The sequence below is a fragment of the Buteo buteo genome, chromosome 3 (genome assembly GCF_964188355.1).
Source record: "Buteo buteo chromosome 3, bButBut1.hap1.1, whole genome shotgun sequence".
Classification (NCBI taxonomy): Eukaryota; Metazoa; Chordata; class Aves; order Accipitriformes; family Accipitridae; genus Buteo; species Buteo buteo.
Window position 1 is genome coordinate 10830214 of NC_134173.1, and position 25165 is coordinate 10855378.

Consider the following 25165-nt stretch of genomic DNA (forward strand, 5'->3'; position numbering starts at 1 on the left):
CACCAAAACAGAGAATTGAGATAGCAGGTGTTTCTGGCTCGTGTGAAGGCTGCTTTGCTGAAGATCCCAAGGGAGATTAGCAAAGAGGTCCTTCTCTCAGCAGTTTTACAAAGATGATGTGGATGTGTCCCTTTCAGCAGGAACAGACATTGTACTAGAAGCAGAAAAAGATTATATGGGTTTTGTCTTAACTGCATGCTTTTTCTACCTGGCACAATGTCATCATTCAAAGAGCAGAGACCGCCAGACCACAAATAGTGCCGTAAAAACAAAGACTAATGTTTCAGTTGTAAAATCATTTTTTATTGTTACAAATATACATATGAATAAAATCCCCTCAACCTGTAATGTAAGTGGGTAGCTGTGAAATTTGCACCCCCTCCCTCAAAAGCTGAAATGTTTTTACAGATGTTGAGCTATTTTTCTCGTAGAATTACACATTGAAAGGAAGCTAATATGCAGACAGAACTGAGGAAGGCCTCTAGAAAACACCAATATTAATAAAATTTCAATTGCCCTCATTCCAATCAACTATATACATTAATATACGAACGTGGAAGCATACCATGATTATACGTCATCCAAATCCTTCTCTGTTGTGCTTTTTGACAGTACACAAATGTAAGCGTTGGAGCTTTATGTACAGTACGAGAACAGGAAGAAAGAAGCTCCCGATGGGAGAATGTAAAAACCATACCCAAGCATTTAATATATATAATCTATACAAATTATTTTATTAGTGTGCTCTTTTAATATAATTACAATGTGCAATTGCATACCGCAAGAATATATTTATAGGTAAGTCACGTGCAGATTTGACACATTTACATTCAGCAGTACAACACATTACCTGCTGTACAGTGTATTAGTGTAAGACAGTGTCCAGTTAATTTGCTTTGCTTTCTAAATGCCCTAATGCAGGGCACTCTTTGTAGCTGCTTCAGAGAAATTCAAGTAGAATACATGAAGGAATCGCTGGCTTTAGCAAAGGCGTGGAAAGGAACGTCTGCCTTGTACAGAACAGAAATTAAGGACCGAATCAACGCCACGTGAGTGTACTGTAAATCACGATTGGAAGATCAGGTTTTCTGCATGGAAATGTACCTGCGGTGAAAGAGCAGCTGGCTAGAAGGGCTGTTGATTGCTGTACCCTGATTGTTATAAAAAGCTCTTGCACTATGAAGCACTTGTACTGATTGCTAAACAAAAATAAAATCTTTATCTGCTTCTTCGCCAGAGTCACTGGACTTGCTTCCCTGATGGCCGTCTTTACTTAAGGACCTCTGCTTCAGTTCCTGGAACTCATGAGACTGCTGCCCAGGGCTTCTTTTTGCAGCTGTATAAAACAGAAATGGGTCTTAATAATGATTGTAGAAGAGAGAGGAAGAAAAAGAATAATAACAAAGTCATTCATGCACAAAGGACCTGCTCCTGCTCCCACTGGATTCATTTGCACTAGCGGGAGTAGCATAGGTCCCTTAATTCTTCAACCCAGAAAAAGGTCAGAGAAAAGAGAGAGAGCTTGAGCAAACTTTATGCCGCTGTTGGCTGGCAAGCAGGCAAACTTTAAATATGAAACTCAGTACTTCGCTGTGACACGGATAAACATTACGGTTAGAAACGGCCTGGAGACCTTCTTCTCATCGCACCACGTGAAAACCAGAACAGCATTCTTTTTTCCAGCTGGGCTGGATCTCAGACGATGCACTCCTGACTGCTCAGGCGGACATCCTCGCTGGGCACCCCTCAGACCGGTGGCACAGGTTCCAGGCAGGCCTGTCTCCCTAGCAGGACACATCTCTATTCTCCCTTTTGACTCAGCAGCCTTCATCAGGACAGACATTCACCTCAGCATCCAAGTTACCTGAACTGCTGCTCCCTGCCCCCCCCAGCACTGCCAGGTCCCAACGCCTTCCCAGTTCCCTGGTGGAGGGGACACCCATGGCTCTGAGCCCAACGTGCATCTCTTCCAGCTGAGACCACGGCCTCTGCGCCTTGCTGTGCTCAGCAGCCGAGAAAGAAGGAGGACGTACCCACTGCCCATCACCTAAATGCAAACAGTACCCATTCTGTTCACCCAGCACTCTAAAATCTCGGTAAGGCCAGGGTTTTCCTCAAACCTATAAGGTTTGAAATAAATTGGAAAGAAGGTTGTAAAACCTCGTTAAGGTTTCTGATCTAATCAGTGGTCTACAATTGCTATGGTAACGAGAGTTATTATACACATCAGCAGGGGTGACGTTATGCAAGGATTGATAGCTTCAGAAATCTCATACTTCCAATTAAAATGAACCTTTAAACACACAGTGGCCCTTAAATGTGACTTTGTTGCAAGTCATCTCACACTCCGCCCCCGCAAAATTAAATGTTACAGTTAGTAGACCTTCTTTGCTCCACCATTTCAGATAAGGATGTCAGGCTTTGGTTCACAGGGATCCTTGTGCCTGTTCACATTTGCGCATACCCCTCTTAACAAGGCACCAGCAGCCGCGGGGGCCATGAAGCACCACCTCTGCCTCCCTGCGGACCTGTCCTGGTTTCAGCTGGGATAGAGTTAATTGTCTTCCTAGTAGCTGGTACAGTGCCGTGTTTTGAGTTCAGTATGAGAAGGATGTTGATAACACACTGATGTTTTCAGTTGTTGCTCAGTAGTGTTTAGACCAAAGTCAAGGATTTTTCAGCTTCTCATGCCCAGCCAGCGAGAAAGCTGGAGGGGCACAAGAAGTTGGCACAGGACACAGCCAGGGCAGCTGACCCAAACTGGCCAAAGGGGTATTCCATACCGTGTGATGTCATGCCCAGTATATAAACTGGGGGGAGTGGGGGCAGAGTGATCACTGCTCGGGGATTAACTGGGTGTTGATCGGCGGGTGGCAAGCAATTGCATTGTGCATAATTTGTACATTCCAATCCTTTTATTATTATTGCTGTTGTCATTTTATTAATGTTATCACTATCGGTTTCTTCTTTTCTGTTCTGTTAAACCGTTCTTATCTCAACCCAGGAGTTTTACTTCTTTTCCCAATTTTCTCCCCCATCCCATGGCGGGGGGGGGGGGTGTGTGTGTGGTGTGAGTGAGCGGCTGCGTGGTGCTTAGTTGCTGGCTGGGGTTAAACCACGGCAGTACCACTCACCCATAGCCTCTCCGCCACAAGGGACAGCCTGCCCTGTCACCAGCGTGCGGCTCCAGCCGGAGCAGGGGCAGACAAGCAGCAGGTTGTCGCTGACTCATCTCCGTGGTCTTTCAAATTGTGCCAGGCTGTGTTAGGGTCTGCCAGGAATGTGGAAAACGGGAGGGAGGAATCCCGAGGGAGCCGATGCTGCCGGGGCAGCCTCGGCAGGGATGCTCCCTGTATCCCTGGGGGGCCAGCACGACTCCCCAGGCAGCGCTGGTGCGTGCCAACAGGCCGTGAAACAGGGGACAGAAAGCTCTGGCCCGTTTTCGTTTGGCACAGACACTGTCCAGTTCTGGATCTCTGCCGTGATGAAAGCAGAACGGACACAACCAGCGCGCATCTTGCGGAGACCTACCTCCGCACATGCGGCACCATTTGCTACCCAAGTAGTTCTCCTGAGTCCAAAATACCTGTTTCCTTATTTGTGCTAGCCAAAATAGGGGACGAAATGAGAGCCAGCAGCTACGTGCTCACTACATTCTTATCCCGGCTTTGCAAGGTGGGAAAGAAGAGGAAAGGATTTTGAGAAAGGTTTTTAAAGCAATTTAATGGAATTGGAGAGGACTAAGGTACCTAAATTCTGTAAAAAAAATTTAGGCATTTCCACCTTACCAAACACCACTGCTTTTCAAAGAAATCAGTGCCTGGAAATTTTTGAGTCATTCTTGATACTTGTACCTCTGAGTAATTACATCGCCTTTGTTTGGCCTCCATTCACTCTTCAAACAAAACCCAGAACACATCCTGCAGCAGTCATTTTAGTTTATGGCCTGATAAATCAAGACAGGTAGCTTGCCCCAAAAATGCCTGAAAAATATATCAGGCATTTAAGTCCACATACTGCAAGCAGGGTTCTGCCACAAGAGCTTACTCTTGCCCTGATGAAACCATACACAGGTGACCTGTATAGATCTGCGGCAGCACCTCGGCTTTTGAAACTTACTTTCTTAGAGATACCTTAGAACAAACTAAAATACAGTAGTTTGATTGTGAAAGGGAGCAGAGATCCAAGTTTAGGTGGGCTAAGTTTGATTCAACAATATAAAAAGGACATCAGTTTATACATTTTGGGCTGAGGATGTTAGAAAAGGGATACATGATGTCTTATAAATAGAAAAATTGCAGGTAAATGTAATTGCATAAGATGTTAAAATACCCCATTAAAATACTTCAGAAAAAAAGTAATTTTGAATCATTGTTTAAACAAAGAAGTTAAGAGGTAAAGAGAAACATGTAAACATGTACCATTTGAGAACAGGAGCTTTTATATTTTAAAAATACATAGATCAACCAAACCATTTTATAGCTTACTGAATGAGTTCACTATAAGTCAAAGCTGCCCTTCAGGAAGCGGGGCTTAAGTGTGCAGCACAGTGCTGAGTTTGGGTTCTTTTGGAGGTTTTTTGTTTGTTTACGCAGCTGAAAATCAAAGTACTACGTCAAAATAATCTGATTTACCTAGTTCTCAAATGGTTTTGTGAGTGACGTACTGAAACTGGCACTAACAATATTCAGGCTGAAATGTATTTTGAAATACTTCAGTGCACACATCTTGAAAAGGAAAGGTATGTAAGCACACAAAGCAGCGGATAGTCTACCTGCAGCGTACTTACACAGCAGCGTGCCAGCATCACTGCAATGCGCAGTCACGGTCTGTAATGAGCCCTCTTCTGCAGAGGGGCTGCAGGGGCTGTATGGTGCTGGTCACTGGCATTGCCACAGAGGAAAAATGCACACACATTTCTTATCTGGAAATTTTTTCAGGCCACGTAGTTCCCACAGGGACAGAAAGATGATTAGCATCCCATGACATTTTTACCTTTCTCTTAATCCAATGACAAACCCACACCCTTTTGTGGTTTCTTTGCTATTATCATTTCTTAACAATTGTTAGTGCCAGTTATCAAGCACTGCCTCGATAAAAAATGAAAACTTCTAACCAGAAGTTGGCTGTGCCTTCCTCTGCCCAAGCACATTAGCTTCCTCTTCTGCACTGGTAGCATACTGCCCCGAAGTGGTTTTCACGTTGCCAGATGGCTTGGCACAGTCATGAGCTGTATCTCTTTTTTGACAATCTCCTGTTTGCTCTAGCAGGGAAAAGGATTCATTTATACCCCTAAGCTGTTCTGTAGACCCACATACGGAAAGTAATACAAATAATTTCACTTATCCGTCCCATTTAATCAATTGTTCAAAGAGTAGTAATCAATGTCAGATGCTTGCTTAAATTTAGTCCAGATATTTGCGTATGTTGGTAACCGCAGCCTGATCTTACAGGTGTGCTGTGTAAAGAGGTGTATTTCGAGATTGTCCCACAAAGTACAGTTAAACTCATTAACATAAAGCAATTTTAAAATCAAGTATCACCTAATTTGCAGCTTGCTTTTGCAGGAGATATAATTTAGTTTACTAACTTAGGCAGATTTGCAGTGATTTACCAGTTGCAGAAAAAAACTGAGCATGTTAGCCTGAAAGGCGGCAGAAAGCCAGGACAGAGGAATGACTGAGTGAGGAAGTAGAACAGTAATAAAGAAAAAGGAAAACATGAAAAAGAATAAAAAACATGAAAGAAACAGAATTTACTCTTTCCCGAACAATTTTATGCAAAGCATAGCAGCTCCGTAAGGACCTGGAAACCCAATTTTAGCCATTTTGAACTATTACTGATAAAATTCATACAGCGCAATGTAGCGGCAACTAGAAAACCCTGTGTTTGGCCAAGTTGTCTGTGGAGGTCTGGCTAAGGGAGCAAAGAGTGAGGAAAGCACCGTGTCTGACCGCTTTTGTGTAAGGATCTGGAAACAGCAAACACATTTTAAAAATAAAGCAGTTGTCCCTCTTCTCATGTGACAACACAAACTGCAAAAACTTGTCAAATCTCTGCTGTGTTAGAAATTGCTGTAACGCAGAAGGATTGTAGTTACAATCCCACATTCCCTGCTTCTCCAATATGTCCCCTCACACGACAGGGAGATGGAGAAGGCATATAGCACAGAAATGGTGAAGTTAACCTCACCTTAACATGTAGCTGCAACGAGTCCCATTACATCGTGTTTCTCTAGTTATGTAGCAACAAGCTCTCTCACAGTCTCGTGAAAAGCTGGTGAGAAAACAAGGACTCCAGCCTATGCAGTTACCAGACAGCAGCTGAGAAAGCCTGTTGTGGCAACAGCCTTTGACCGCAACCATTCTCAACATGCTGGCACCAGTGTAGCCAGCCTGATCCCTAAGCTGTAGCCCAGTTCACCTGTCTCAACACCGGCTCTGACGGGACTAAGGGCAGGAGAATAAACAGGCTCTATTCTGCTTTGCAGCCCTCATAATGCCACAGCCACCGGGAGGCACTTCAGACACCCTGCTGTCTTTTCTGGACCCTGAGCCACAGGCTGTGGTGGCTTTTGCCAACATGGACCGTCTGAACCCTCAGCCCTTTCCAGACACAGGAGAGGTCCTGGGGTGCGTCGTGTCCTGCTAGCTCTACATAATTCACTCTGATTGTGGGGGTTCTGCTGGGCTACCTTTATGGCACAAGAGCAGCCCAAAGGCATCATACAGGTGGCTGAAGCGAGACTCAAAACCTGTAGACAAACACTTCACATGTGCTGACATGCGGTCACCAAACGGTAGCCACCACAGCAACAACTTTCCAAGCAAAGCAACACCCAGACTGCGAGGTAAGTTGTTTCATAAAGGAAATGGTAGTTGTAGGAGAGAAAGGGAGAAGCTTCTCAAAATGCACCATCCCACTTTGGGGATGGCTTTGCCCCTCCTTTCATCTAGAGGGTAACAGTGGGCTCTGCGGGCAGCACAACTGCTCAGTCTACGCAACCCAGTGGTACGTACCTGCCCTGACTCGCTTGCCGCCATCCTACGCTATGAAAAACTGCTGGCAGAGTGTGAAAGGACACCCCTTTGTCTCACAGCTGAAGTGATGGGAATCACCTTGGATGTCTTTCACGAGGAAACCCCCAGGAAGGAAGAGGTCTCACCCCCAGATTTCAAACACTGTCATTTGTGCCAGCAAACACCACGCTGAGCAACATTTCTGTAACTACTTCTCCACATATCCTATGCTATCAGAGGAAGCCTTAGCTCTTCTAAGAGCAAGGAAACGCATCAGCAAAAGTAGAAATCCAGCGCACACATGAAAAGCAGCAAAGACAAGGCAGCCGCCTACTGTTGTGCATAAAAGGTACCAAGCCCTGCCCTGGCACACAGAGACTCATTGCCCGAGGAGGAGGAGAACTCAGTCACATGCAGCACAGAAAGGAGAAATACAAACGAAGCAACAGGCTGGCTGCAAGGAACAAAGTCATGGCTGCTCCCTGGAAACGTGCTGAACCAGAGAGCTGCATTTCACATTATTATGTGTGACCAACACCAATCAGCATCTCGATTCAGACCAAACTAAACCATAATATACACAACACTAGAGTCCCTTAATTGTTCAGCTACATTATTAATACCAAGGGATTCATCTTTCACTTGGTTTGATCAAAGGAAGAAAATACAGAGCACCAACCCACGTGTGGAGGAGATGAGGGACAGGTGACCAGATACACTTCCCTTGCTCTTTTTCCACCAAATAAATAACCCCCTTCCCTTCTACGTGAAAACAAATCGGGGGCAATGAAGACAAGCATGCTGGAACAACAGTACCAACACTCCTACCTTCTTGAGAAAATGATCTGACTGAGGGGCTGCTCTGACCATCCTTTTCTTTATCAGAAGGAACTTTCTTCAGCACAGGTGGAAGCAGGGCAACTTTGGGGGAACTGGGGCCAGAGGGAGACTCCGGAGCATCCTCTGTGGAGTACCAGGAACAAAAGGGTGAGAAGTTATATTTGTGCTGTAGCTCACAGAAACGGTGCTGTTATGATAGGTCAAACCTCAACACAATACACAAACAAGAAACAGCTAGAATCTGTGTGAGAAAAAGAAGGATTCAGGAATTTACATTACGTCAAGAGAATGGTGAAAGAATTTCAACAGCTAAAGCAAAGATCTCAATTTCAGCATTTTTAACATGTACTGCTATTGTAGCACAAATAGAAATCTGATGGGACCAACTGAATTTCCTGCAAGATATAAGTATGCAATTTGTAAAGAACAGCTGAAAATTATTTGGGATGGATTTTTGGAAATATTTGTTCTATTTATATTTTTATTGTCCTGAAACATAATGAACTGATCAATTTAGATGTCCTGTTTCACAGTTATAAGGCATAGAAGTGAACCAGGGAAACAGATTTCATAAATAGCCTGCAGAACTCCGTACTTCCAGGAATAAATTGCCAGCACATAACAGGATAGCATCCGCAAATATTTTCTAAATAGAAAAAATACTTTGTCTTCTAGACTGTGAGGAAATCTGGAACTTAAATTCAAATCCATAGTTTAAACCATCTGGATATCTTGTTTGTCTAAAAGACTGGATATGCGTTATGTATGGCAATTTGACTACCATCTTTACAGTCCTTTTGGGAAGATCTTTTCAGTCTTACACTAGACAGCCTTCATTTGGACAGTAGGGAAGTACAGCTACAATAGATTACTTAAACTGCTTGTATGTTTGCTTCCCAAGGAGTAATTGATGGCATGTGTACGCAACAGAGGAACTAGGAAGATACATTAGTATTGATAGAAGGAAAAAGGAACTCAGAGTATCACCTGTATTACATATTTGTACAATGAGTTAATTCAGTTGCATACTGGAAACTAATAGGAATTTATCTCGCTGTTGAGGAGCTACCACCAAGGAGTCAATCTTCTTACTTTCAGCAAACTGATGACCTTCCAAATGTAACTTGATCTAAACAGGTACACCAATACTTGGACCTTCTCCATGCTTTTGATGTGCCTGTGAGCCCAGTTGCTTTGGGAAGCTCGATATCAACATACGGATGAGCACAGTGCTTGACAAACAATGCTATGTATTTCTGAACTGATGCTGTTATGTGCTTTATTGAGGAACCACTTTCAGTCTTTGATGATTTGTGGACATCCAAGCTGTGTTCCTTTGCCCTCAGATTACTTAGCAAAAATTTGCTACCATTAGTTTGGCCACACTGCTGGAAACAACCGTGGGAAGCAAGAGCGTAAAGAGGATTATTGCTTGGCTCCTTCATCACGTTGCCTGGGCGTGCTTAGCCAGTAAGTTCCTACAAGTACTAGGACAGAAGTTAGACTGCAACAGAGATGGTGCTGCTTTTACTGCCACCTGAGGAGCTGACCTATTACAGGTAAATACTAATTATTCTCTGTGTTAAACCCACAGTACGTGCTCTCTGCAGGAGAGAGGAGCTGGCAGAAACAGATAGCTCAGGTCTTTCTGACAGCTAAGATTCTGAGGTAATACACTGCCTATTTTACAGATTAAGCATCACCAAATAAGCCATGCCTTCCTATTGTATTCATCTTTGTGAGCATCTTACCTGACACCACTCACTTTTATGACCGTTTCTAAAATGGTCAATAAAATAAATTTAAAGCCATCTAAAACCTGAAGGTGATTCTGTATTTGAACAACATTCTACCCACTGGAGTGCAGAGACTAAGTAACGCTCAGGTTACACATCAAGGGCAGGGAGGAGGGTGTAATATCCCCCTGCCCCCTCATCCTCACCAGAAATGACATCTTTCTAAGGTCAACAGCAAGTATGGAAAAAGCCTAGAGGTCTGCAAGCTCTTACAGGTGGCTATGCTCACATTTTTCAGTCGTTAGCAATTAATAAGATGTATTTGCCATAGCTACTAGGGGAGTCAGTAACTAGCATTTAATTCCCCTTAACTGCAGTGGCTTACTTTGAGAAGACTGGGTTGTGACATTGGCTTGTTAAACAGCGGACAGACAAACGTATGGGAGATCTGCTGAAATATTTCCCACTATTGGAAACCTTGAGATAATATTGGGACTGGAGGTTAGGACAGAGCAGAAGTTAATAGTCATTCAGCTGGCAGTCTTGCAGGGTTATAAAAGCACAATTACAATTATTTCCAGTCAAAAGCAATAAGGAAAGAAATAAAGGCAAAACAAGGAAAAAGAGAGTGAGAGAATCGGTTTGTGCAAGTTATTAAGACTAACAGGCATTTGCTTGAGGGACTAAGAGCTGCCTGCCGGAAAATCCCAAGGACTTTAGTATTTAGAGCCAGGTGTTCAGAGAAAATAACAATCATTTTTGTCAATGGTACTACAACAGGGTTTTGTGCTGAAGTAGCTTTCTATGCTCACCTCTTCTGTGAAAACAGGCTAATTCAAAACAGCTCTGTTGCTGCTGCTATTGCTTCTCCTCAGGCTTTACCATTGCAGATCACAGATTAAACCATTTTAATAAGTTTATTTGAATCAGGGCAAAGGGAGGTGGAAAAGAAGGATGCGAGTCAAGAGCAAGTGACTGAAGAACCTGTCCCTCTACATTTAACTTCTGTTCAGGATATGGCCATGGGCATGTCCTCCATAGCCCACACAAACACCGCTCAGAAGTACCCAGCTGGGGATAACGAATGCCCAGAAGTGCTCCTCACCAGTACGAGAGGCAGAGCGTGGTTTCTGTGGCACTGTGGGTCGTCCTGCCAGGCTGGGCTTCGTTGACTGCAGTGGGGGTTTTGGGCTGGTCGGTGTATTGGAAGAACTTCTTGCCTTTGCACCAGCTTCTGCCTTTGGTTCAGCTTTTGAATTTTTTTCTGATGATGCTGAGATGGAGTCACCTTTATTTGAGGCAAACCGACTCTCTGGAAGGGTCTGCTGGAGTTTAGGCACTAAAATAAACAGACACATAAAATAAAGTCTCCTGCAACACAGAAGGCTCCGTGCACAGATATGCTTGTGTGGAAAATACCATCATTAGCTCACATATTTCACTGCTGCACTGCTGTGCGAGTGTGTAAGAGAACCCCTAACGCTTCATTCAAAAATCACTGCAAGAAAAACATCTAGAACTGCTAGTTCTTACACGTGCTAAGCTTCATAATTTGATTGCTTCAGAGGTGACAGAATCTCCCTCTTTTTAATATATTTGGGGTGATGGCTGGCTGGACCTTATTGTTCCTTCGTATTTCTGGGAGCAGATGGTACAGCCTACCTGCTGAGAAAACTGCGATGGATCAGTGGAAAAGGCAGCCTTTGGCTGTTTTGTGCCTCTACAGACAAAAGGCTGGGTATCCAAGATCAACAAAAAAATCCTGGCCCAGAAAATAAATCCCAAATGTGTGATCAGCAGGCTACATCTTTTTATTTGTTGCTTTTAGCAAGCTCTAGAGGAGATTTTGAAACTTAGCCAAGATCAAAGTATTCTTTTTATAATATTTTGATTTATCTAATAACACTGTATATGGATTATGGTTTCCACACATTCACAAGTTTATCAACATATTATTCATCCCAAACAAAGACCAAGGTATTTACAGATAAAGCTAGACTGACTTCCAAGCAATAAATCAGTCCTATCTAGCTGTGCACGTTGGTAGAAAGCCTGCTGGACTGTAGGCTTCAAACAAGCAAAATGCCTGCCCTACTTTCCTACTCTGCCGCTTCCAGAAGGTTGAAGGCTTGTATGTAGCACATATTACGATAATCTCGGAACTTGTATGTTAGCTTGGGACTTTCAGTAATTGTCACATCTTTATTCTCAGAAGAGAATTACGGACTAACTGAAATGCACGCTGGTAGCCTTGGTACTCGGCAAAGCCAAGTATGTGCTTACAGATGCTGACTTGACCTACCTACCTGCTATTCCCATTCAGAAATCCTACTTGTTACAAAAGTGCTGAGCACAGACATTTTAATGGCAGTGGGAGGGAGGGGAGTGTTGATATAGTTTGTTGCAAGCCAATCTCCAGTATGTTTTTCCAGCTTATGTAGCTGTTTTTCAGCTCAGCTGGAGTTAAACTCTGGCAAACTATAGAGGGTTGTGTGGCGCATATATATTTGTGTGAGTGCGTGACAGGGAGAGTTTGTCTGCATGCATGCAATAGACTTTCATGCCGCAAGCGAAACAGCAGGACACCTTCTCCACCTGTGCGTGTGTGCATACAAAAAACCAGGCAACATCCAGCCATGAAGCAAGGAATAAAAACCCCTTTACTCTCCTTCTGCGTCACTATCTATACTTTTCCTATAGCACCATCCAGCAATTTTCCATTAACTCTCTTTCTTGCCTTCCTAACCTCAGGCCTCCTAATATTATTAGAACCCAGTAAGTTAAAATAAATTAACCCAAAACAAAGACAAACTGCAGTCACAACAGTGAAGAGCAGCCTCAGGGAGCTCTCAAGCAAGAGCGGTAAAGAAAGAACTGACAGCTGGAGGCCAAAAGGAAGGGGCATGCACAGTGCAGTGAGGTGGGGGTGAAACGTGTCATATACAGACACAAGGACCAGAGAAAAATTGGGGTCAGACACCCCCAGCTACTCTAATGCCCCAAGCACAGACTATTCTTGCTCCTCTGACTTCAGTTTGATGATATCAGGAGACACATATATTACACAAGGTCCTCCTCAAAAGATAAGCTTTAAAAGCGCTGATTTATAAAGTTCAGCATGCTCTGAACATGCTGTCCTTTCAAACTAGCTTTAGAAAGGTACAAAACTTCAAAATCAATTTCTGAAGTGCTCAACCAAGATGGCCACATTTGGATTTTGATTTCAGCCTGTTTTTTCAGCCTTGCTTCTGTATGTTTTGGCAACCCTGTGTGCTGGGCTTGCCGGATACCTACCACTGCTGTTGAGAAATCAGACCTGGACTTCCTAGTTCAGCCCACTACTTTCAGTCCAGTGAACGCGGTACGCTCAAACCATCGGAGTTGATTCCCTTTTGAACGCTTCACTGGCCAGTCCCAAAAGTATGCGCAGAGACCAGAATTTCATCTTGTCCTGAGATGGCTGCATTGTAGGCACTGCCATGTCAGGGCCCAGGACTAAAGCTTGACAGGGGCACAGCAGGACTAGGTGCAGATGGAATCTGTGCTGTAAGCACTCCAAGGCTGGACTCCACTTTGTACGTGATGGAGAGTTGTTTTGCACATGTATGCAGTGTCCAGGGGCCTCCGCAGCTTTGTGGACAGCCCTAGCTTCAGCCAAGCTGGGTAAACTCTAGGAAGAGCCAGCTGCCATTGCATACGAGATGTCTGTTCTAACAGCTGAAAACCGGGACTACTCAAGCTGGTACATGCACAGACTACCTTGTAAATTGGTCATATTCAGGTCGTCAGCTAACTTCAGGAGTTTCACTTCTTTGTGCACAGACATTTCTGCTGGCTCTTGGGTTCAGCTTCAGCTTTGCTGATCCCATTACAAGCGATCATCCTTTCGAAGGCGCCCCAGGTGCATGCACCAAGTACTTTCCCTCCTGTGCAACGTGGAACACCAAAGTTGACCTGTCAACTCAGCCCTAGAGCTGACTTCATGAGAACTGCTCTCCAACACAACACAAAAAAAGTGTGCTTTTGTTTCTAATCCTTTTCATGTAGCGTAAGCTCATTTTTTGCCTAAGCAATTGTAGGTACACAATCTGGAGGGGGAAGTGAGATTTTGAGGTTAGGTATTTTGTATTTTCTAGAAAGAGTTTATACCAGGAAACTCAAACTGTACCTGTACCACTTCCATCCAGTCGTTCTGAGCTTGTCACCGTGTCAAAAGACTCTCTGGAAGTTGTGTCATTCCCAAGTTTCTGAAAGAGTGAGAAAAGCTCTCATATTAATAATATATCTGTAATTAATACAACTCAGTGGTTCTGTTAGGAAAAAAAGCTCTGATTTGGAAGCCATAAGGCAGAGAAAGCAGTGATAGTAATAAATGGTGGATTCTCTCTCCTTGTTTCTCTTTCAGTTCTTGGGAGATCTAAGTGGGAAGAAAACTTTGCTGATTTGTAACTAATACTGCCACACGTCAAGCAAAGCTGCAATGACACCCTGCCTCCTAAGCGACAGGTCTCCTAATGTACAGGACTGGAAACTGAAGGTGCTAGTTGGAAACACTCTTCTCTCCAAAGATAGAATTTAAAAATTCCTTGTTTAGGTTTAAAATAAAAAGTCTTTTTCTGAAGATCCAGGCTTTTAATATGGCTGCTGAACGGATCTTATGCTCTTCCACATACAAGAATAACCGATTTTAGACAAACCTGCAACTACAGAACTAGCAGCACTCACATATTTTCCAGGATTCCTCTAAAAACAAACAGACCTTACTTATTGAAAGGTGTTTAAAGCTACCCATCACAAGCACTGCTGAATGCTCAGCACCTCTAAAGAAAGGGGGCTTCTTGTTTATGTGCTGATATACTGGCTAAGTCTTCTGTTCTCAACAATAGCTTTCCTAACATCCTGGTCTCAAAAGAAAAGGTGCAAAGACTTTTGTCATATCATAGCTCTAGCTAAAGTGATCTTGAAACCTATGTATTCACCAGGAGAAGCTTAGATATACAGCCGATGTGCTTGTAAAAAGGAACCAGCCTCCTTTTACTGTCTTACCTACTACCAAAGCTTAAGCAGAGGGATAAACGAGAGAATACAAAAAGTGCATAGAAATAAGTGCAGGATATAGTATGACAGAAAGCCTTATAAAGATAAGGCTAGGCAAAAAAGTGAGATTTTTTTGAAACTAAAAAAGTACAGATAGACTTTTGCAGGCAACTTCAATCTTGATCTTGATCTGCTATTTCAAGACAGTGTGGCAAATGACTTAAAGCAAATGGTTTGTGCTGGTGACTATTGCATTTGGTTATATACCCACAAGTAAGTCACGTTGACATGTTCAGGACACTGCCATCACTGCTCCAACACCAACTCTGCACGACTCATGCTAGGATCTGACTGTTCCATAGCGTTCAGAAACCTCCACCACATGCCATGCAGCGCACGTCAAATATGGTCCCTGCTCTTCGGAGCTTACAATACGAAAGACTGCTAGGTATAGCACGTAGATAAAAATTGGACAACAGGAAACGCAGGAAGGAACAGAATGGTTACAAGTAGCAGGAGCACATACTAATTCTAGAAAACTTGATGGATTTAGAATGAAAATAGTATTTTAAATATAAACATAAAGGGAATGATCTCTAAATATCCACACTGGCCACATATCTTTCCCCTACGGTGGTAAATCAACACAGGCATTTCAAGAGAAGCAGATTTTGGGAAGCGATGCAGAAAACACTGTGATTGACCTTACAGATTTACTGATACCTCCATGTACCTGATACCTCCTTTTGCTCATGTAATCTCACGGCTCCTAAAACAAAGACTCTCTTCAATACAACAAAGAAAAGGATGGAGATGCTGAGTGCCTGCTATTGCTGTATAAGACCTGGCAGGGCAATGCTATCTCCCAACCTCTCCACTAAGTACACGTGTGCACTTAAAATGGCACACTGCATTGAGGAGGATGCTATTAGACTTGTCATTAAACTTCCTGTACTGTAAAACTACCCTGATATAGATATAACTATCCACTCTAAGGGATTATATTTTCTACAGATTTTAAGTATAAAACCATCTGTGTGTTAAAAGCCACGTGTAAGCCAAACAACCAAGTCTTCTGGTCAGAAGCACTCTAGAAATGCCATGACTTGTAGGGCCGGAATGGTAAGCTATGGTGCCCGTACGGACAAAACAAAGTCCCCTCCAAAGCTAGCAGGAACATTATGCTTTGTACCACTGGGTGAAAACTCAGTTTTTATTCCCATTTCTTGACTGTCATTGATAACTTGGTTAAATTCTCACCTCTCCACCTCCTAAAGTCACATGTTTCCTTGTAAGACTGTCTTGGCTGTATATTTTTGAAGGGAATACCACTCTCCACTTTCTGGATTTTTCTTCCATACCTTGGAAAAAAAACTTTTGAGAACTGAATTTACCATTAATTTCTTCATGGAATGTGAATTCTCATGAACTTTCACCAAAACACTCGTTTTCCTATGTAAATATTGAAGATATATGCATAACACTTAGCTACAGTAAATGACTTAAGAGAGCTGTATGACTATGAAAACTAACTTCACCATAACTCCTTCCTCCCTCCCTAGTTGTGGGACTACTGGGGAAATATGACCATATACAGAGACAAGTACAAAAGCCAGTGCTGCTATCTATTAGTGTAGTACTTAAAAATGCAATTAGGTTGTTTGCATATTTGGCTACCTACTGTACACACATTACAAACTGCTTACGGTCCCAAGAGAACACTAAACACTAGCTGCAAAAGTTTACTCTGAGAAGCTGTCAGTCATGTTAGATAACTGCAGGTGAATTTATCATGTAGATAAATAATGACCAGGCTCTACTTTTAATAGGAATTTGTGCAAGGTTGGGAAATACTGCAGAGTTGGGTGCTGTGCCATCGAGAGCGAGCAAACAGGTTGCAGATGATCTTGGTCTGCTCATAGGTCCTGCTCAAGATATTTAAAAATTCAGGTTGTAAACACTAGATGGAGCTAAAAGATCTTCTTATGTATGCCTAGAGGCAACACTAAGCTGCAAATACTCGTCTCTGCCATTAATGCCAATTTGCACGTTGTATTCTAAGCAAAAGAAAACAAAAAAGCATATCTTTCCATCTACTGTGCACCTGCTCACACTTGTATCTGTAACAAGACTGCAGTAGGGTATGAATGAAATCGTAAATTCCTTCTGGCTTTGTTTTCACGTAAAATAGCTCAGAATATAAGCAGCCATATGTACCTTAAAGGAAAATACAATTTTCTATCATACTGGAATTCTGATAAATTTGAAGATGTTAGGCAAGTTGATGTCATACCCATCCTAAACAATGTAACAGCAGTGGGATGCTGTCTTCTGTAGCTCAACCATCAGGATACTGTATGATTTTCACCTTCATAAATACCATGAATAAAAGTGCAAACCTAAATTATTCGACATTGCGATCTAGGATGAAGTATGTGAAAAATTCTTTTGAACAGCAGTTCAATTTCGTGTGGTCTGGGCAACATTAAGAATGGATAACTCGGTGCCCTGCTGTGTACAGATTGCTATTTCAATTCAGTTTTCTTGTCTCTCTTTAAATAAAAAAGACCTACTTTTGCATTCCATAAATATCAATTTTTACAAAATCTAACGAAGAAATAAGATCAATAACATTATTTTCTTGAAAATTAAACCTGAAAGAAGAGAAGTAACCTTCCCAACCGGTAAAAAAGCAAAGGGTGGGGGAAAAAAAAAAACTGGGAAAAGGCAACAACTTTTGACAGATGAAATTCAAGTTTTCAATCAATGCTACAAAAGCTCATCAGTCGAAGAGGACTTTTACTCTCCCCACTTAAAAAGAAATTACACATGCTATATCCTACCTCAGTCACATCATTCCAGATCTGATTAACTTTAGATGACGAGTGTTAAGAACTTGAAGAGCACCAAGCATACACAATTTATGGAGTTATAAGAATTTATATAATCTGGAGTAGCCTGGTATTTTAAAAGTTACAGGCAGAGCATAACACTTATTTAAAATCATACAGCATTTTATTTGAAAACCTGGTGTTTTAGAAATCAAAATAAGATTCATGGGCACTACTCAGCACCAATGAGAAAGGTGGGAATTGGTCATTTCTTTAGAAAAATTGGTTTTATGCTGAGGATCCCTTTAATGAGCCACAGACTACTGTGTTAATTTGAATCTGCTTATTACAAGACTCCAGTGTCTACAGGAATGGTTCAGACATCGGGCAAGCACTCTAAGTCTAAGAAGAAAGGTAAAAATGCACTTTTGGTGCCTTGCTTGGTCACAGCAAGACAATTCTGCAATGTGTTAAAGGAAGGAAAACACAGCAAAGCTTTGCAGATAAGCTTTGTCATAAGGTTACACCTTCCAAATTACAGGGGATAATGGCAGGGAATGGATAGCATCTGAGTACCCTGCATGTGGAAGAGGAAGAGAGGAGTGAAAAAAGGCTGATCCTTTGGTAATTTTAGAACATGCCAACTGCAGCTGGAAGGAAACAGGGGATGATAATGGGGAAGTTTAGTGGGAAATGGGCATTAGGCAAAATAGGTCGGCACAAAATGCTTTGGAGCAACACCAGGATATTCCACTCTGCACATGTGCGAAGTGAAGCAGTGCTCCTGCCCAGCATCATCATTTCACAGAGGAAAAAAATTAGAGTGAGTGAAGGGAATCCAGACAGATAATTGGGAATAGATTAATTTTTTTTAATGTATGCTTATTTTCTTTGAGTGTCAGTATTTGAAATACAGAAATCAAAGGCATAAAAATAATTAGGTGTGGTACAAAAGAAAATGAAAAAGTGCAACAAGAAAAGTATAAGCTGAATAGTTGTAAACAGTGTCTGGAAGCTAGATTTACTTCTCTGCATGGAATATACAATTTAGAATACAGTACATCTCTCCATCTTTCTACACCACCTTCCAAAAGACAAGAGTACAGATAGCTACCACCGTAGTTAACTCTGCCAAACACCTGAGGTACCAGTGTGCAGGGGGCACAGAGTAAGAAGTCTGTCCTAGCTTTACCTGTTGTAAAGCATGCTTCCATTACACATGAACAAACCACGCATCATATAGAGTGGAGACGTTATTAGTCACCCCAAAATTACTCTGTAATACATGCAAACAATTACATGTCCTTTTCTGTGCTTATGATGGCCTGACATCGAGCAGAAGAGCTGGTGTCACCTCCTCCACAAGAGGAGAGACAGCGCAGGCTTAAGGGTGCATCTCCTGCTCCACATGTGCAGCCTTAACCCCTGGCCAGGGTACTCGTGTTCAACCACCACAGCACAGAGCAATCCTCTTGCAGGAACACCATAATCCCTGGTGGAAAGCAGCACTGTTGTGTTAAGCCACCGACCCTTATAGAACCAACCCACCTCCCCTGAAGACACCTAGCTCCTGCACATTTTTTCCACAACTCAAAAGAAATCAAACTGCCTTCACCTTCTGAGCAGAGGCTGCTCTCTTCTCCTGCTTGGCTTTCATTTCTGCGAGAAGTCCGCTGCCCATCACCTGCACGCCATACCTCCGGCCTCCTTGGGGGCTTCCTTTGCTGTCACCCCTCTCAGCTTTTGCCGCATCGTCTGGCTGTGCCTCCTCCAGTGAGTCTGGCGTCTTTAATTCCTCAGATCGCTCAGTACCACCGTTCTGCTCTGCAAGCTTTACCTCCTTCTTGCTCGTGTCCACAGCTGGACTTTTTGCAGCAACCTTGGGCGAGGAGGGCTCCTCTGCCACCAGCACAGTCTGGGGACGTTCAGATTTGGAGCCTCTTGATTTGATTAAGTTCAGGAAGCCACTCTTCCTTGAGTCCCTTTTCTTCTTCTCATCACCTGCTTCACTGGGCTCACTGCTGTCTGAACTTTTAGTTGATGGTCTCCTAAAAAAAAAAAAAAAAAAAAGACACAGACATTTCAACTCTCCTCCACTCCCCTGCTCCCTCTCTTTTAAATAGTACCAAGTGACTTCTCCTGGGCAAAGTCAATCTTTTGCATGATCCATATGTTTGCCCTAGGCTCAGTCATTAGCTGGTGTCTTTAAATTAAAAACTGGACAATTAACATTAATCATACTGTCTTAAGGATTCCTGTGCTGGCCTTGTGCATGGCATAATGAAGAAAGGCAGTCATTTCATCTGCACTGGGCACCCAGCTATTTCCAACACCAGACAGCTCTGCCTAAGCTGTCTATGCACATAGGTATAGGGTTTGCATGTCAAGGTTTCGGTAGCAGGGGGCTACAGGGGTGGCTTCTGTGAGAAGCTGCTAGAAGGTTCCCTTATGTCCAACAGAGTCAATGCCAGCCAGCTCCAAGATGGACCCGCTGCTGGCCAAGGCCAAGCCCATCAGCAACAGTGGTAGTGCCTCTGGGAGAACAGATTTAAGGGGGAAAAACTGCTGTGCAACAATGGCAGCTGGAGAGAGGAGTGAGGACATGTGAGAGCACCAGCCCTGCAGACCCCCAGGTCAGTGAAGAAGGAGGGGAGGAGATGCTCCAGGCGCCGGAGCAGAGATTCCCCTGCAGCCCGTGGGGAAGACCACAGTGAGGCAGGCTGTACCCCTGCAGCCCAGGGAGGTCCACGGTGGAGCAGATCTCCACCCGCAGCCTGGGGAGGACCCCATGCTGGAGCAGGCTCCTGGCAGGACCTGCGGCCCCATGGAGAGAGGAGCCCACGCTGGAGGAGGTTTTCTGGGAGGACTTGTGACCCCACAGGGGACCCACACTGGAGGAGTCTGTGCCTGAAGGACTGCAGCCCGTGGAACAGACCCATGCTGGAGCAGTTTGTGGAGAACTGCAGCCCGTGGGAAGGACTCACATTGGAGAAGTTGGTGGAGGACTGTCTCCTGTGGGAGGGACCCCACACTGGAGCAGGGGAAGAGTGAGGAGTCCTCCCCCTGAGGAGGAAGGAGTGGCAGAGACAAGGTGTGAGGAACTGACCCCAACCCCATTCCCTGTCTCCCTGCGCCGCTGGCAGGGGAAGAGGGAGAGAAAACCGGGAGTGGAGTTGAGCTGGGAAGGAGGGAGGTGTGGGGGGGAAGGTGTTTTAAGGTTTGGTTTTATTTCTCATTGCCCTACTCTGGTTCTATTGGTAATAACTTAAGCTAATTTCCCCAAGTTGAGCCTGTTTTGCCTGTGATGGTAGTTGGTGAGTGATCTCTCCCTACCCTTATCTCAATCCATGAGCCTTTCATTATATTTTATCTCCCCTGTCCAGCTGAGGAGGGAAATGATAGAGGAGGTTTGGTAGCACCTTGCATCCAGCCAGGGTCAACCCACCACAACATAAAATTTCACTCTGCTCTGTTTCCAGAGTGCGCTACCTCCGGTTTGCATCTGCCCATTAGTAAAAGGAGAACAACTGATCCAGGCACATGATTCACACAACTTTGGGGGATCTCATCCCTTAAGGACCCTGCTTGAAATAGGAACTAGTTGGCACAGCCACCTTCTCTCAATAAGGAACACAGAGAGGTCACCTGTATAGTGTGGAATGGTCATCCTCAGAAAAATAACCAACCCCAAAACGACCCACCTGCTGATTTCCTACAGGCATCTTACAAGCGGAGTATTCACACTTGAGGGGAGAGCTGGGCACGTAAGACATCTGCGTAAGAGCACCCCAACCGGAGAGAGAGCCACCAGTGCAGCAAATGGAGCAAAGATCCCTAGCTATGGGCATGGCCAGGGACGGGCATGCAGGGATGGCACGAGTTCATGGGGACATCTGAAACGAGCGGCTGGCAGACACCCAAGGGAAGCACAGGAGGATGCAGTAGTCTGTGAGCACCCTGAACTTAACCTGGCTAATCCATTTTTCAAAGCTACCATAATTTTACCACTATACATAGTATATCACACATGGCTTCACATGCCACTATAGATATTTATAACTCACGGTGACTTAAAACATTTGCTTTTCCTGACACAGCTTAACACCTACTATTTTCCTTAATAGATGTCACATGACAGAAGGGGTCATTCCAGGTTGTCTGGAAATCACCCTAGCTTTCTCATTTATTTATGTAAGTACTTGCGTGTGTCTGTGTGTCTGCGTGTGTATGTGCACGAACATGCATGAATACAAGAACATCTAGATGCATGGTTCTGAATACAACCAGCTACAAAGCAATTGTATAAGCTGTATAACCTTTATACAAAGCTGAAGGAGACATATCTTTCAGATGAATGTATCACAATTGACAAATTGGTCAAACATGTCCTTAACATATTTCTATAACAACATAAATCTACTGTCATCTATCAAAACACTATGTTCAACAGGAGTCCTTACTAGACAGAAACACCTGTGTGTACTACTAGCACTGGAGAAGAGATCCTCAGCCAACACACAGCTCTACTTCAGCTCTAATGAGCTCTACTGAAGGGTAAAATGAAGTCAACTGAATTATAAAAATACACATTAGTCAATAATCCTCCTCACCATGATGTATTAAAGCAATTTATTTCAAAGTAGTCATTGTTAAGGGAGGGTAATTGAATTCACAATGTCTTGACTACTAAGGTATTTTCTGACTTTGGCAAGAGCAACCCTGGATATTGGGAACAGAAGTCAAATAGAACTTGGAAGTGCTACTTGCCCAGCTATCACGATGAGTTTTTTTTTTATTCAATTTTTAAAAATATTAAATTTGAACTTACTTTGAATCCATTTTTGTCACTTTCTTCGTGAAAAATTCATCCACACCTTCATCCACTCTCCCCATGAGGCCATTCTGATCCCCTTCTGGAGGCACTCCAGCAGACACCTGACAGAAGAAAAAGCTCTCTCTGGTATGCAGTAATCTAAGCGTATTTGTTTCAATGATAATAATTAAGAGTTCGGACATTATAAAAATTGCATGTGCCAACCAAACCCCACTGCAGACAATGAAATCACCACTGGAATCCCCCCTTTAGACAGGCCAGACGACACTCTACATCAAACACAAAGTAACCCAAAACACCAGTGACAAATTGGATGCTGCAATGCACGAGGCCAGGAATCAAATGCCTTGGGCTTGTGAGAATAGAGCATTAGGTCAGCTAGAAAGGAAAAAAGCAGTTAAGGAAAAATTAATTCCTTATCAGGTGGTGACCTGAAGAGAAAGTATTTTCAAAAGCTAGTTGTTTCCCTATTCAGAAAACCCCCATATGTTCTGGATTTTGGATTTAGAGATTTAGAAACAGAGCTCCAGCAGGCTAACAGAGCCTTTTATAGTACATTCAGTCCAGCACTTCCACAAGCAGAGAGTCTAAATACAGAATCAGATGTTTCACTTTAGGAACCGAACACAGATTTTCACGGAGTGTCTGAAAATGGAAAACCTGCTCCCTTTCTTTGGTTTCAATGCCCTCATTTTGAATGTGGGTGACTGGAGGCATCTAAACCAGGCTGACTTAGTAACACCTGCCAACCACAAAGGCCCTGTGAAGATTAGCTGGTGACTCTGCAACCTCCTGAAGATGAAACACACAGTATCCTGGGAGGATTTCTCATGTGGTCTAGCTCCCGTATGTGGCTTTGATGTGGAAAAGCTCTTATTACCAGTAGACAGACTTCCTTCAATTTAAATGCTGTATGGAAACCTTTTAGGTGACTACAGAGGACTCCACAAGACTCAACCCAGTTGTATTCTTGGTAGTACTATTGACCAGGAATCAGTCTGCCACAAAATAGCAGGGTTTGTAATTTGAAGCAATTTAAATCAAGGAATCTCCTAGGTGCCACGATAACTCAGAGTAATCCCAGCTTCCCTTTTCAGCTGGAATGCACACTCTTTTCTATGCCTCTAAAAAGAAAAATAAATACTCTTAAAAGCTGCTGTTAACATCAAACCCAGTCTCATTAAGCCAGAACAACGGATTGCATATGAACTAATGCTTTGACACATCCAGGAAACTTTTCACTTTCCATGGCTGAACCATGTTATAAGTCTAGTATTTACTCTGTTCTCAAAGATAATAGTTAATATTTTATTGATACCTGCTGTAGCAATGTAATACTGATCAGAAAAGAGCCTACCCGGTAACGACTGCTTTGTTGCCAGCCAAACTGCATAATTTTCTATAAAAAACAGTTTTATTCTAAGCAGCACAACAACTTCTTGGACTTCCAACTCTGCTACCTTTGGGGTTTTCTGTAGAGAACTTGTTTAGCTGGAACACCTGACACTAGGCAGCAATGCATATACTAACATCTGGGTTGGTCACACCAGTGCTGGTTGTCTCGATGTAAACAGTTACCTTCTCAGTCAAAAAACAGTTGACACTGATGTTTCAACCAAAACGCGTCAACCAAAAGTGGCTGACACGTTTCAACAGAAATGAGAAACTATTTAATATTGATACGGGAGCCCTCCAGATAGTAGGAACAAACATGTAAGTATCAAAGGCAAGTGCATCTCCTGAAGGGGAAGTAATGCAAGAATCCAATGATCTACAAAGGTCTACCTCAAAAAAGAGAACAGTTTGCATCTGCAAAAGCAGCAAATTCCTAAAAATGTCCTAAAGACGTATGTAAATGTTGAGGGCCTAATAAGGTCCTCAAGGCACAGGATTTCCTTATAGATGTTTACTGTAATGCCTTTTAGTGACCAACGTTAATGTAAAAGACTGAGCCCTGGTTTATTTCATGGTTTACACTCCTAAAAAAATGTGTTAAGTTTTCATTTGCCAATTTTTTTATTTTTTTTTTTTAGCTTTCTGTATTTCTTTATTGAGGAAAAAAAAGGCTTGGAAGCAGAAATAAATAAGATTCACCTCTTTGCTGTACTAAATCTTCACATATGATGGAAGAACTCATGAGATTAAGATCTCACAAAAAAAATCTAAATGATAAACAACTGTTTCATCATATTGCTTCAAAGCTACTTGGCTTCGGGTGGTGCTGAGGTTTTATCCCCCCCCCGAACACTCATTTCAGTAGAAACTGACAAAACTGTAAATCTTTCTTCTGCCTGCTCACCCACCCCAAGTTAAAAGTTTACATTTCTCCCTTTTTTCTTCATTTTTCTCTTGTTTCTTATGTTTTTCAGCTTACAAAGAACAAACCTGTTTTCCAGCAAGACCAGAGAAGTACAGCTATGATCATGTGAGATCCCTTAAATTACTAAATGGAAATAAGGGGAACAGCAAACAACCCAACAGACCTGCTTTGAGCGGTAGAAAAGGTCAAGATTTTGCCTCTCACATTTCAAGTGCTTTTCCTAACCACTGCTTTCTGTATTCTCAAAGTAGCAAAACCAGCAGCAAATCAATTCTGCAAACAATGCCACAGTCCACTCATGATTCTGGCCTTCAAAATTTGGCTGTTTCATTTTGGAAGTATCAAAGCAAACATCTCAAGTCTTTCAAAAATTTGTTTAGACTTGCTATGAGGTCAGAACTAGTAAGGAATTAAACGATCCATAAAAACAAGACAGGGACAAATGAGTTTAAGTAAAAAAGTTCCTTTCAATTTCTGCAACTAAATAAACACCTAATTTCCTAATGAATTCAATATGGATGAGCATTCCCCCAACATTGCACCATCAT

At 43.0% G+C, this 25165-nt stretch overlaps 1 protein-coding gene across 4 annotated transcripts in view; it reads right to left on the reverse strand.

Annotated features, from left to right (window-relative positions):
- Positions 1-713: 713 nt before the first annotated feature.
- The window catches only part of CARMIL1 (capping protein regulator and myosin 1 linker 1), a 196353-nt gene continuing 171901 nt past the window's right edge, over positions 714-25165 (reverse strand). For 2 of the 4 annotated variants that reach the window (XM_075022845.1, XM_075022846.1), the window contains 7 exons: positions 22292-22398; positions 19079-19511; positions 13764-13842; positions 10701-10934; positions 7848-7982; positions 5117-5263; positions 714-1336 (listed from right to left, as the gene is read on the reverse strand). In XM_075022845.1, the coding sequence (XP_074878946.1) occupies positions 1200-1336; positions 5117-5263; positions 7848-7982; positions 10701-10934; positions 13764-13842; positions 19079-19511; positions 22292-22398 (1272 nt within the window). In that variant the 3' untranslated portion in view covers positions 714-1199. The remainder of the gene's footprint in view (positions 1337-5116; positions 5264-7847; positions 7983-10700; positions 10935-13763; positions 13843-19078; positions 19512-22291; positions 22399-25165) is intronic. The other 2 variants (XM_075022848.1, XM_075022847.1) reach the window with 2 other exon arrangements.